At 40.1% G+C, this 13591-nt stretch overlaps 1 protein-coding gene across 1 annotated transcript in view; it reads left to right on the top strand.

The window, feature by feature from the left end:
* Positions 1-13591, top strand: part of PLPPR5 (phospholipid phosphatase related 5) — a 174524-nt gene that overhangs the window by 113860 nt on the left and 47073 nt on the right. The window contains exon 3 of the mRNA XM_075616487.1: positions 12685-12817. Within this exon, the coding sequence (XP_075472602.1) occupies positions 12685-12817 (133 nt within the window). The remainder of the gene's footprint in view (positions 1-12684; positions 12818-13591) is intronic.

The following is a 13591-nucleotide window of genomic DNA, read 5'->3' as shown; positions in this document are numbered from 1 at the left end:
GGCAGGACGCTTTGAATATTTATATGGACGACAGATAGTCCTTTTGATATTTTAGAAGGGACATTTTCAGCGGTGTGGGTGTTGGTGGAAATAGGAGGCCCTGGGTTTAATTCCATATCACCTGCCAACAATAGGAATAGGAATTTAAATATTTTGTTGTAAGTTGCACTAGGAATAATGTTTGCAATGATAGTTTTGAGTAAGCCATGGTGTATGATTACATAGTCTGAGCTCCCCAGAGGAAGAGGTATTTAAATGGGAAGAAAAATGAAGATGTTTAAGTAAAGTCACAGTGCACAAGAGAATTGCGTCAGTTACATTAACATTATAGTTTCAAGAGCTATGATCCTTACAACAGTAGTCTTGTTATGTGATGAATAGGAGGTTTCAAGGGTTTAGAAAAGAAAGTGCAGCATACATGAAATGTCTGCATCCAAAGGCAATGCAAAAGCCTAAGAAGTCAATGAATCATAATTATACTCTGCCCAGGTCAATTAACATGAGAGGTACAGAAGACAAATGGTATGTTAATTTGAATCAGTCAGTTCTCATACCTATGATAGCAGCTGGTATTGCTAATATTTATAGCATTGTAAATGTTAATTGCAGAGGCAGATATTTAAGAGTGCGTACTTGAGAAAAATGAAGTCTGTTAGTCCCACCGAACAGCTGAAGAGTCCTCTACTATTTACTGTATAAATCCAAATATACAGTATGTATGGAATAATATATATATATATTTGTGGAATAAAATGAATGATTATGTAATACCCGATTTTCTCCCCCCCCTTTGGGGACTACCATTTCAGTTAAGGGGTTAACAGCATTGATGGGTTAACTGTGTGGGATCATTCACATTACTCCCCTCCTGATCATGTGATGTAAGAGGACTATGCAGAACGGATTGCCACTCCCTTATATGTTTTGTGACCAATGATGTCACTATAGGGATAGGGTTACAAGCATACCCCGCATTAACGTACGCAATGGGACCGGAGCATGTATGTAAAGCGAAAATGTACTTAAAGTGAAGCACTACCTTATTCCCACTTATCAATGCATGTACTGTACTGCAATCGTCATATACGTGCATAACTGATGTAAATAACACATTTGTAACAGGCTCTATAGTCTCCCCGCTTGAGCACAGCTTTGGTACAGGTAGGGAGGTGGTATTGCTATTCATGACGTGTTGACAGGCGCATGCGCGAGCTGCCGTTTGCCTATTGGGCGATATGTCCTTACTCGCGAGTGTACTTAAAGTGAGTGTCCTTAAACTGGGGTATGCCTGTATAGAGGGTGTATATATAACTCCACCCAATGTTCTAGAAACAGGTTCTTCAGAGTTCTGACGGGGTTCTTCACCGTGAGTCCTGTGAATAGGTTTGTGTCTACAGTAGGCATATTAAGTAGTGTTCTGTCACTGTTTGTTGTTTTTAGTTAGAAATGAGCCCATTAGGAAGCACCATTACTAAAGATCCATGATTGTTCTCACTATTGATAGGCGTTCTTGGCATAATAATTCCGGAGTATGTTTGGACCGGCCTAACAGGAGGGTTTCTAGTGCAATCCTGATCACATAGGTACGGATGAAGTATGCAGTACATAGTAGCAGATTGCTAAGCCCGAAGTGTATTCCTGAAAGGCCCATCCAATATGGGGCATTACTAACTCTATGCAAGAGACTGTCAATTTAACCCTTACTACGGGGTAACAAGTTGAAGTATCATTCCCAGTTTAGGTGGGAGAGCTACCAGGGGCATGAGATCCAGAGTAATATGTTTTGCCATGAGTTTTCTGTCAAGAGAGATGTACTGTATGTCAATACCTGTGGAGCCTTGTAGACGGATGTCAATTAAAGCACCTTTAATGTTTTACAAAAGTTCCATTCACCCATCCCTTTTCTATCTGCTTATTCATGCCCAGCCTGCACCAACCCAGCACCCTGCAAAGGCCTGCGAGACTGAGCATTGCCACTCTATATAGTCAATCTGATGTGCCCTCCTTTGGAGCTGGGTAAAGAGGGTTACAATTATTAAAAAGGATTTCTGGTGATGAAAGATATTAGTACCAGCCTACACAATACAGTGTTTATCATAACTCCTCTCCATTGCATATAAGAATTTGAGCCTACTGAAGTTACAGCGAGTGGCACAAATCCTTTCCATCTGTCATACAGTATCTCATACAACTTCAGTTTCACAACTTACCACACTATCATTATTATATAGTATCTGGCAATGTATTACACAGTCTGGACGCGCTAAATGCTTCTCAAAATATAAAGCAAAAAGAATACAACTGCATATATATTTTACATGTACAAAAACAATACTGTACATGTGACTATAAAATGAATTACTCTAAAGTAGCACGAATAGGTATTTGAGATGTACAATATAACCAGTACAAATTGGTTATAATCTGCTAATAGCAAGAGTATAGCTCTTATTCTTTAAATTGCGAATAACGGCTGCAATGGGAGTTAATTACGTTACCGTGCGTTAGTACTTGGAACTGAGCCATTCACACGTAACAGAATAAGGGCCTATGAATTTTTTCATAGTTTTAGAAAGACTATTCGTAATCTCTGGAAAAATACAATTGATGAAAATCAAGATTATAGTTTTACTGATTAAAGCAGAAATCTTGGAAAACAAACCAGTTTATATGGGGACTTCACAGTCCACATGGCCCACAGAACACATGTGAGCCATGCAATCTGACGATATAGCATAGTGATATCCTTGCAGTGTACGTTTTATAGTTGGGTCCAGGGGGGAGAAACAGGATCCGGAGTGCAAAATTCGTCCAAGGGTATATAGAATAAGATACAGCAAAAGACAATATAGCACAACTCTATTTAAATCACGTCTAATAATGTGGGACAGGTGGTTAGGTATCTCAGTGAGTGAGTGAGTGAGATACCTTAACACCTATCCCACATTATTAGAAGTGATTTAAACAGAGTTGCATATATTGTCTTTTGCTGTTCGTTATTCCCTATACCCTTGGAGACATTTTGCCCTCCGGACCCTGTTTCTCTCCATACCTGTCAAGACTTGGGAAAGAGTCTTGTTTTTGCGGAGCTGCACTATTTCCAAGGATTATCATTTTTAATATTTATCACTTCTTTCACATGGTTATATTGATTGTTTATATTATATAAGGGGCATTTGCGCTTGTTTCCTTCTGTTGTCTGAGTCCAGGGGGGAGTCTTCAATATTCTGTGTTATTGTAAGATGCAAAGAAATATAAGGCTGTATGTCCTGACCTGCTGGTCTTCTTTTTTTCTTTCTCTCTTTACCATCTGAGTTTTAAGTTGTGTATAGTAAATGCTTCATGGCTTTCAGGTAGCTTTGGCATGCTAAATTAATTCCATCTCTAAAATGTTCTGGGGTTCGTATGGTGACATGTCACATGTAATACTGTACATGTGCTGTACTATGCAATGGAGACCAAACAAAGGGCAAACATATATACAGTATGTACTGGAAGCAAATAACAGAAATGCTAATTTAACGGTGTTTCCCCCAGCCGGTGGGAGATTTGGCCATTACTACGGTGTATGGTGCATATACCTGCTGGTAACAGGAGGGCTGAGTCGTCCGCTGGTGGTAGTGGGAACACAGGACTAGGCTTCTGGGGTTCATGCCCTACATATTCTTTAGCAGTGCAGCACTTCCATCTGCCATAGGCTCCAGAGAACTGAAGGTGATCTCCCACGGTAGAACTATTACCTCTCCCCCCAGTAAGGTCACACACCAGGCAGGAGGTATAACAGGCACCGTTTATTGTCTTCACTGTACAGTACAGTAAAAAGGCAGGATTCTGCCCGATGCAGTCTCAGAGCTCTCACTGAAAGATGGTCCCTGGACCTTCACTACAGGCCAAGGGCACCTGCAGCAGTCGCAGCTCTTCCCCGCCCTTCTAGCAGAGGCAGAGGTATGTTACACACTCACTCTCGCCCGAAGGGAAAAGGACCAGAGTAGGCCCAATAGTCAGGCTCTTGGCTCTGTGACCTGCCCCTCTCAAGTGAGTAGAGGCACTCCTGAATTTAGGGCGGCCCTGCACTTAAGTACTGCCAGGAGGTGGGCATCAGATCTGGCTCATGATTGGTCATGCATAGGCCTGATGTCACCGCCTCCCGTTGTCACTCAAGTGCAGCTCCTCGGAGGGGGAAAACCCCATATTAACTACTGCCAACCTGATTGTACCAGGGCTTACTCCCAGCCAAAGGGCAGAATAGTAGCCATCAGATGGCCTGGCTACACTAACAACACATGAGATATGTAGTCAGCAAATTAAGCACACATTTGCACAACTTGTGAAAAGTGACAGCATTTAGCATTTCATTTACATAAACAAACAAAAGGCAAAGCTGACTTGTAGATTGGGGTCATTAGAAGCCATCCACCCACTCATGCTCCTGACTGTGCAAGTGAGCTTTTACAGGTCATTAATTACGATAATAACAGCATTTCAAATGGTTTTGTTTTCCAGTCTCAGAAGATGTTTTGATGTCAAGCAAACTTCCTTTACTTGGGAAAAGTTAAGGATGTAGAAGCATTGAATAGTGCTTGACCTATACAGATGCATTGTTTGCAGATAAAATTGCTTTGATCACCATCTATACATGCGACTATATTTATATATAGTCATATACAGTACATAAAATATAGATTATACTGTAGGTGGGTACTCCAAAATAGTCTCAAATTAAAGAGCAGATATATAACTTAGCTTTGTCGGAAGCACGTTGGACAGTCTAGGGTCAACTCGCTGGACCAGAGATGTACAGGCAAAAAAATGGGATGTCCACAGCATGCATACACACACACACACACACACACACAAAAAAAAATATTACATCTGTCAATTTAAATATTCAATGTTCCCATTTATGGCAAAGACCAATATTCAATGTGATGTGAAGCCATATTCTCCTTGCCAACGGTCAACCTGTAAAATCCTTTTCAAATGCAAAGTCCTATGGGGCCTATGCTATAAGCGTTCATAAAGCACTTATCGGCCAAAATGCCTGCTGCTATTCAGTAAGCGCTGATAAGTGGGTGATTAAAGACTGAATCGGCAAAATTTAGAGCCTTCAAAAAAAAAATTACAGAGTGAGCAGCGATAAGCCACTTATCGGCACGTTCTGAAACTCGTGCAATTCTAACAGCCGCGATTAGGTTAGGAAATCGCCGGGTAAGGCCTTTTCAGAGAGGTGATCATTACGCCGCCGGCTACTCGCCCACTTTGGGAATTTTGCTATCACAGGTTATCGAGGCTTTCTGAATACTGTGGTAGCAACGCTCAAAAAACAGGCGATTGAAATGGCCCAGCGATATTTTTTTATTATTTATTTATTTTTATGAACGCTTATAGCACAGGCCCCATAGTATTAAATGTTTTAGCACTTAGTAGATTTTACAGGTTGACCGTTGTCCTATTCTTTGTTTTTCCAATCAGATAATTAGATACATTTATTAAAGAAACCACTTTTATATTACTTATTATATTTGTTTTTATTTAGCTATCATCATTGTTTTTGAGAAATGTCTTATTTGACACAATAGACACAAATATGTCACTACAGGTACAATTCTATTTGTACATGTAGACGGACGTTCACAGAGGTACACAATTGGAGGCTTTTATAAGGTGAAATTATAATAAGGCTTTATTGTGCCTTTTCGTTTTCATCAGGAAATCATCCAAACACAGGGGGGGGGGAAACAAAGCTTAATTCCCTTGGGAGTATTTCTAGTGAAATCCCATGCAATTCACAACTCCTAGTTAAGCAGGTCTCCCAGCCCCAAACACATAGCATGACATAAGCAGATATAAGAAGTCTCTTTAGAATGAAAGTCTTATCTGTTAGCTGCTGTAGAGTAAGCTTCTCTGCTCTCCTGGAACCGCACCCGTGCGTGCACAGAAAATCAGCATCCAGGTTTAGAAGTCTTATTTGGTGTCTTGCAATCAGCTATGCTGGGCAGAGCTCAAGACCGGTCAGCTCCAGAGATGTGTGTTCTCTCCAGAGGTCAGCTCTCATTCAGAGCTAAGGAGTCACTTCCTGTCTCAAAGGCAGGCTTTTTCTACTACCTCTAATCAGGCAGGTGGTGTTAGTTAATTTGCTACCAGCCGTTAACCACCACACTGCTGGATTAGAGGCACATTTGTGAACAGGGATAAGTCCCCTGTTACAGTACACTTATCAAATCTGTTATTAAGCAAAGCTAACATAAAACAGGGGCATATGTATCAAAATGGTGCAACTTGCACCAAAACACAGGTCAAATATTGACATATGTGTCCATTTGCACCAGTCACATACTGTAAAGTATTTAGGAATATTTCTATTCTTGCTTCTTACATTTGGTGCGGATCGCTTAGACCCTTAGAAGAAGATATTAATATCACTTAAACCTGGTGGATTTATTTGATGCGAAGTAAGAAGAAAACTTTTGATTCACCTCATTATTATATTGCTGTGACTTTCTCCTGCGCTTACTCTTGTCACCCCTCCACAAAATGCTCATGGTGGAAGTAGAACACTTTGGGAGAAAAACATGGGAGAATATACCTTCTTACATTGACGCACAGTCACGTAGTCTTGAAATCATGCAATTTGTGACCGGTTTTGGAGCAAGGTTCCAGTTTACAACACTTTATCTGTACAGTATGTTTATGAAATATGTGAGAGAAAGAAAAATAGCTGCTCAACCCTACTGTATGTGTGTGACTTCTGACTAGAGGGGTGCTTGCAGGGATGATTTCTAAACCAGACTATGTACACTAAATCCCTATTTTAGCACTCAAGATACCTCTAAATAAAACTTAAAATTTAATAAATACTGTACTGCATAACTAAAATTGGTGCAGGAAACAAAAATAGAACAGATTAAAAGGAGAAATGTCAGTTTCTCATCTGGAGGCGACCTCTGCTCTTAAAATAAGATAAATAATAAATAAATAACTTAAAGATAAGACCAGAATGGTCTAATTACAGTATCTGCATCAGACACAATGAAGGCAAAATAGAGGGTGTTTATTGACCCATGACACACAGGACCCCTGTGGGCTCCTGTTTGTATGGGTCAATAAATACACTCTATTTTCTATTCTCTTTCCCCCTCACACAATGTCCCCACAAAATACACACCAAAAACTCCCACCCCCAAATATATATTTAAAAAAAACACCCCCCAAATACAGAGAAAAAAACAACCCCCAAATATATGGAACCCCCGCAAATACATATAAATAAAAACACCTCCGAAATACATGTAAAAAAGCCCCACCACCCAAATATATATTAAAAAAAACACCCCCAAATACATAGTATAGAAAAAACAAAAGCTCCCAAATACATATAAATAAAACCCACCCCCCAAATACATACAAAATACAGACTTACTTTGGGGATGGTCCCGGCTGGGCCCAGTGGCCAGAGGTCAGAAGTTTTACATATATTTAAATATTAGACTGTTTAGTGCCAATTTAGATGTACTGTACAAGCCTGTTTCAACCCTCTGTTTGTGATTGTATCTATTGGATTGCTTATGTTTTAAAATCGATTTATGTTAAATACTACACTATCTTTCCTTGATCCTCTATTTTTGTTACTGTTTAACGTCAGCATGTTTGTTGCGGCATTAATACTTATACAATTTAAATAAGCGCATTCGCACTGTGGGAAATTTTAAACAAAGGATTTATACATTCACAATTCTATAAGGTAATCATATCAGCATTTGCACACAACCTTCTGAATAGAAACGCCTGGTAAAGTCTCAGCATCCCCTTAAGAAAATGTCCTTCAATGGATCCATAATATAGTGCCATAATTATGGGGAGAAGATCTCTATCTTTAACAAATAAAGATGAGAAGGACACGAGTCTTGAAAAAAATTCAATTTGTATTGAAGCGCGCATACTGTATACAAAAACGGAAAGCATGCAAACAGTTAATGCATAAAAATGACCTAGAGCAAATGTGAAAAAACACTTACCTCGCTGTCAGACTCGCCTGAAGAAACTCAACATTTCGGGCAGCTGCCCTTTGTCAGATCCTTGACACAGGGCTGCGTCCTGAAATATCGAGTCTCTTAATAAGGACCCAAGTTGCCTCTCAGTGTGTGCAAATAGCATGGGTGGTATAGCTGCCAATGGCTGTGGGAGCTTCCAAAGTCACGCCCCACAATGCACAGCCCCTGCTGTAATTGACAGCAAATACCGCCCACGCTGTGGACTTGGGGTCTTTACTAAGTGCACAGCCCCACACAGGCTCTGGGACCTATTTTACTGTCTGGGATCTGCCATTACAGATTTGTTTTATCTCTTGGAGACAACACACAACCCCTGTCCTGGAACTAGATTCCATATTCTCTGTTCCCCTTTACAGCTTATGGGATTCATTTCTCCCTAGTTTAGCTGCCTGTTATTTTCGCCGTCCCAGCAGCTAGCTGCATGTGAAAAGGCAACATTATTGTTACATGTTGTTTACACAGCCTGTGTTGGTTGCCTGCATCTCCTATTCTCCTAGCTGAGAGTGGGCTGTTCCTACCCCCCTGTCCTTGCTGACAGTTAGTATAGTCTCACTTCCCTTCTAGTGTGACCCTTGCTCCTCACTTCCTTTTCACCCTGGACTCTGAGTGAGTACCTACCTGCTATTTACCCCAGCGAGCCGTTTCTGTTTTACACTGCCTCATCCTTGATACACTGCACTTCAGACAGAGAAGCACTCTGTACCCACACTACATCTGCAAGTACCTTTCTTCCTGTGATTTTTCCTCAATAAAACTAAGAAAGACAAAAGGACTTGTATGTGCTTTGGAAGAGGGAAGGCATGAGTTAAGCTTACTGGAACTATTCATACATCATTCGTGACCCTGGTTCCAGGAAAAAAACCCTCTTAGGAATCACTAACGTAGTGGCTTCCTACTTAATGGCCATTTTAAATGTAGGAATACCAGTCTCTAAACTGGTAATTACCTAGGGAATCTGGGGGTCCTCGGACTTTAAAATAACTTTGGTTAACTCTGGATGACCCCCCAGTTAAAATTATAAAAATAAAAAAAGATCCATAGCTAAATTGGGAGGATTGCAGCCTTAACATGTCACCGCCAATACTTTCATTTCATGTAAGAAGGGAATGCCTTTAATAATAGCACTAATAGCAATGTATAAAGCAATATACTGTATGCACAGCAGGGATACAAAGGAAGGTTACCATGACTTGGATAAAGGAGTTGGGTTGGTACTGGAAGAGAACTATCTGTCAGCCTTTGTGTTATTAATCCAAGAATCCCCCATCTGATTCACTCTTTTCTTTCTACTGTCTGAAAAAGTACAGATCTGTCATTTTGGAGACACGTGGAAATAGCAGAAACCATGCTGGAAACATAGCGGTAGCGTCTAGAAATAGGACAAAAGACACTTGTGAGCTCAATCAGACTAGATCCTACATTTGAAAAAAGGCAATTATCGGGTACTTTCCGTAGTCTCTACCCAACAGGTGGGTGTAATATAACAGGCTCCGGAAACCAGCATCAAATTGACATGTAGTCCCCTATTGCAGGGGTCCTCAACTCCAGTCCTCAAGCCCCTCAACAGGTCAGATTTTCAGGATATCCCAGCTTCAGCACAGGTGGCTCAATCAGAGGCTCGGTTGAAGACTAAGCTTCCGATTAAGCCACTTGTGCTGAAGCAGAGACTGATTGAGCCACCTGTGCTGAAGCAGGGATATCCTGAAAACCTGACCTGGTGGGTAGGGGAGGGGGGGGGGGGAGCTTGAGGACTGGCGTTGAGCATGCCTGCCCAGGCCCTATTGTACAGTATATGCTATGAAGCTGTTTTTTTTATTTTGCTTGGGAATATTTCAACCCGAAAGGAAAACTTAAATGTTTCAGAGAAACGGGGACGCTGTTTCACAGCATACTGAAGAGGGACTTGAGAGAATCATTTGACTTACAAGTATTTTATTATACTGTATGTGTTCAATAGAGAAAAACCCCAGAAATAATGGATTGTGATTGAACGGCAGCCATGCAAAACCAATGTATTTACAAATAACACCAGGTTGCTCAACGTTTTGGTCCCGTGGCTCCTAACAAAGGTTCCCATAGGGACCAAAATGTTGAATAATGGTTTTTTTTGTGTGTAAATAAATAGTTTTTGATTTTCTATAATCTGGTCAATCACAGTACAAGTCATTATCTTTTGTTTCTCTGTTGCATTCTTGTAATACAATACACATAAAGCAAATAATTATTTAAAGGAAAACCAAAGTTCCATTTATTTGGAGGGAATAGGATGGGACTCCTCCCCAGCCAGGAAGATAGCTTCCAAGCATATGGAATAAGTGCCAATGTGTCAATTATACTGTATGTTGGTTTCTGCAGCTTGTTACATTATACCCTAACTTTGTTTTTGACCTTTGCACATATAATGTATGTCTTTAGGAAATTAATTACATATAGTGTGTGACCCTAATATAAATAGTAAATTATATTAAAGCAGCAATACTACTTTCCCCATCCCCCCCTTATTTTATATGTAAAGCATGTGACTATGTATCATTCTAAATTGTTACCTAATCTGGCAATCGTTTGGTGCTCCTGTTCTAAATCTGTACAAATCCTGATTGTGTGCCTAACATAATGGCCGCCTTTCAGTTTCAATCAATCCTTCAGTCAGTGTAACTCAGCAGCTACAATGTATACTGATATTACTAAGGTAACATTATCTAGTGTTACAGTTTACAGCTCATACTGCTGGGAACATTGGCAACAAATGACCACAAACAAAAAACACAAAAAAAAAAGGGGGTTCAAGCACTCCTGTTGTATAATGTTTGCGTCCCCATCACTATAGATACACTTTCCTCTCCGGTATATGATGTTTGGTGTGTTCAGATATGTGCTGCTATTTCCCGACTAGCCAATAGCCATAGTGATTCATTTTTAAACGTGTCATTTTGTATATTGATATTTAGATGGCGTTTGTACGTTACTTTGTATAGACAGATTATGTAGGTAGTGTATACATTTCCTAACATATATATTTTTTTATGTGTGTTTGTTTCCCGATTTGTGTTATGTTGTTTTCTGTTTCGAGTTTTGACCTATCTTCCCATATTTTTTTATTTATTTCACTGGCTGTGTCCAATAATATATTATTTTTATACTTCAGTTTATCCTTGAATGCTCCGTTTTATGGGATCGCTTTGTTTTCTTGTCTATGAGGCAACAAATGATCCCAAACAGGAAAGTGTTGCAAAGATCTTGCACTGCTGGCGAGGTGGGCTAAAACCTGCTGTAGAAATCGAAGGATACTTTAAAACTCATAAAAAAAATTGCATTAAAAGTTTAATAAAAACAACAACAAAAAAAGTCACTTTTGTCTATTATTACAGAACGGATGAAAAAATAAATTAAAAAATCATGCAAGATTTCCCGTTTTGCAGGTTTAACACACTTTTCTGTGTTCCGGACACTTGCATCAAAGCAGTTGGGAAGTCGCACATATAATAATGTCAGTCACATTTTTTTTTACATTGCTTTGCTTTTGTTATTGTGCTGAAACCGAGCAAGTATGAATATTAGAGATAGGGCAAATAGGCCCAAATCCGTGTCCCCGATTTTCTCGCATTTCCCCCTCAAAATCCGTTTTTGCTGTGTAAAATCCGCAAACGGATTTGGTCGGTTTTAATCCGCGCGGCTTCACCAAACACCCGCCATTGGATACAACCCGTGGACGGATTTGTGGAATCCAATCTGCGGGTTCAGCAACTCATCGTTGGCGGATTCTTACGAATCCAACCAACGGATTGTTGAATCCGGGGATTGGATTCTATAAATCCATCCACAGGTTTGCGGAATCTGCGGAGTGTATTGGTAATAGTAATTAAAAAATCTCCAAAAACGCGAATCGCCCTTTTTGAGAATAATGATCCGCTAAAATCCGCGGACCAAAGGAACCGGCCGATCCCGTGCGGATCCAAATCCGCCCCAAAAATTCACCCATCTCGAATAAATATGAAGCTGGAAGAACAATTGTCTTTTAACTCTCTTACTGCAATCCAGTAATACACTAAGCCTGATGCATAGACCGCAAATGTATTAAAATTGTTAAATTAATATACTGATAATTTTTTCTCGCTATGCCCCATCCCGACTCTTGCGTTCTGCTCAAGGATGTCTTCTCTCTACCCCTTTTGTATTTAAAGCCCTCTCCCGCCTTAAACCTTTCTCACTGACTGCCCCACACCTCTGGAATGCCCTTCCCCTCAATATACTAGCACCCTCTCTATCCACCTTTAACACCCACCTTAAGACACACTTGTTTAAAGAAGCATATGAGTAGCACCAAGTAGCTTGGCCCCTTGCAAACGCACTTACCAGAATTCCCTCCTACTGTCTCTGTACGTTCTCCCCACCAATTAGATTGTAAGCTCCTCGGGGCAGGGAGTCCTCTTCCTAAATGTTACTTTTATGTCTGAAGCAATTCCCATGACCTTGTATTATTTGTTATTTATATGATTGTCACATGTATTACTACTGTGAAGCACTATGTACATTAATGGCCCTATATAAATACATACATACATACATACCGAAGACATTTTGTGAACATACTTTCTAAAAAAAATAACCTGCTCTTTTTTTCCCCCCAATGTAGATAATCGTTGGAGAAACTGTAGTGTTTTGCCTACAGGTGGCTACAAGAGATTTTGAGAACCAGGAAAAAACTCTTTTAACCGGAGACTGTTGCTACATTAATCCACTGGTACGCAGAACTGTCAGATTTCTTGGTATGAGAACTTTTATTACTTTTATGCTTTCATGTAACGCTGAATGCTAGAGAAATGTAGTGATAAAAACTGTTGCCGTTGAATGATTTCCTTATAGGTACAGTAGGTCATCCATCATAATGGGTACAGTCCTATATAATAGTCTGACACTTGTTCCATGTTTGTATGCCAATAAATAATATACAGTACAGTACAGGCTTACCCCGGTTTAAGGACACTCCCTTTAAGTACACTCGCGAGTAAGGACATATCGCCCAATAGACAAACGGCAGCTCCCGCATGCGCCTGTCAGCACGTCCTGAACAGCAATACCGCCTCCCTACCTGTACCGAAGCTGTGTGCAAGCGGGGAGACTATAGAGCCTGTTACAAATGTGTTATTTACATCAGTTATGCACGTATATGACGATTGCAGTACAGGACATGCATCAATAAGTGGGAAAAAGGTAGTGCTTCACTTTAAGTACATTTTCGTTTTACATACATGCTCCGGTCCCATTGCGTACGTTAATGCGGGGTATGCCTGTACTCTCTTCTGTAATAGAAATAAACTACTGTATCCTTGCATAATTTTTAAGCTGTTTAGAAAAAAATGAACTTTCATCTACTCAAATAGAAAAAAGAAGATAATAATAATGTAAAGGTCATGCCAGAGCTTCAGCACAATGGAGACCGCAATGCACCAGTCCATTTTGCAGGGGTCTGCGGCTACTGCAATGAAACTGTTCCTATCTACCATATTAGTCATAATGTACACACTTTAAAGCAAGATTAT

Source organism: Ascaphus truei, chromosome 10 (assembly GCF_040206685.1).
Source record: "Ascaphus truei isolate aAscTru1 chromosome 10, aAscTru1.hap1, whole genome shotgun sequence".
Classification (NCBI taxonomy): domain Eukaryota; kingdom Metazoa; phylum Chordata; class Amphibia; order Anura; family Ascaphidae; genus Ascaphus; species Ascaphus truei.
This window is presented reverse-complemented; position numbering and strand designations above follow the sequence as displayed.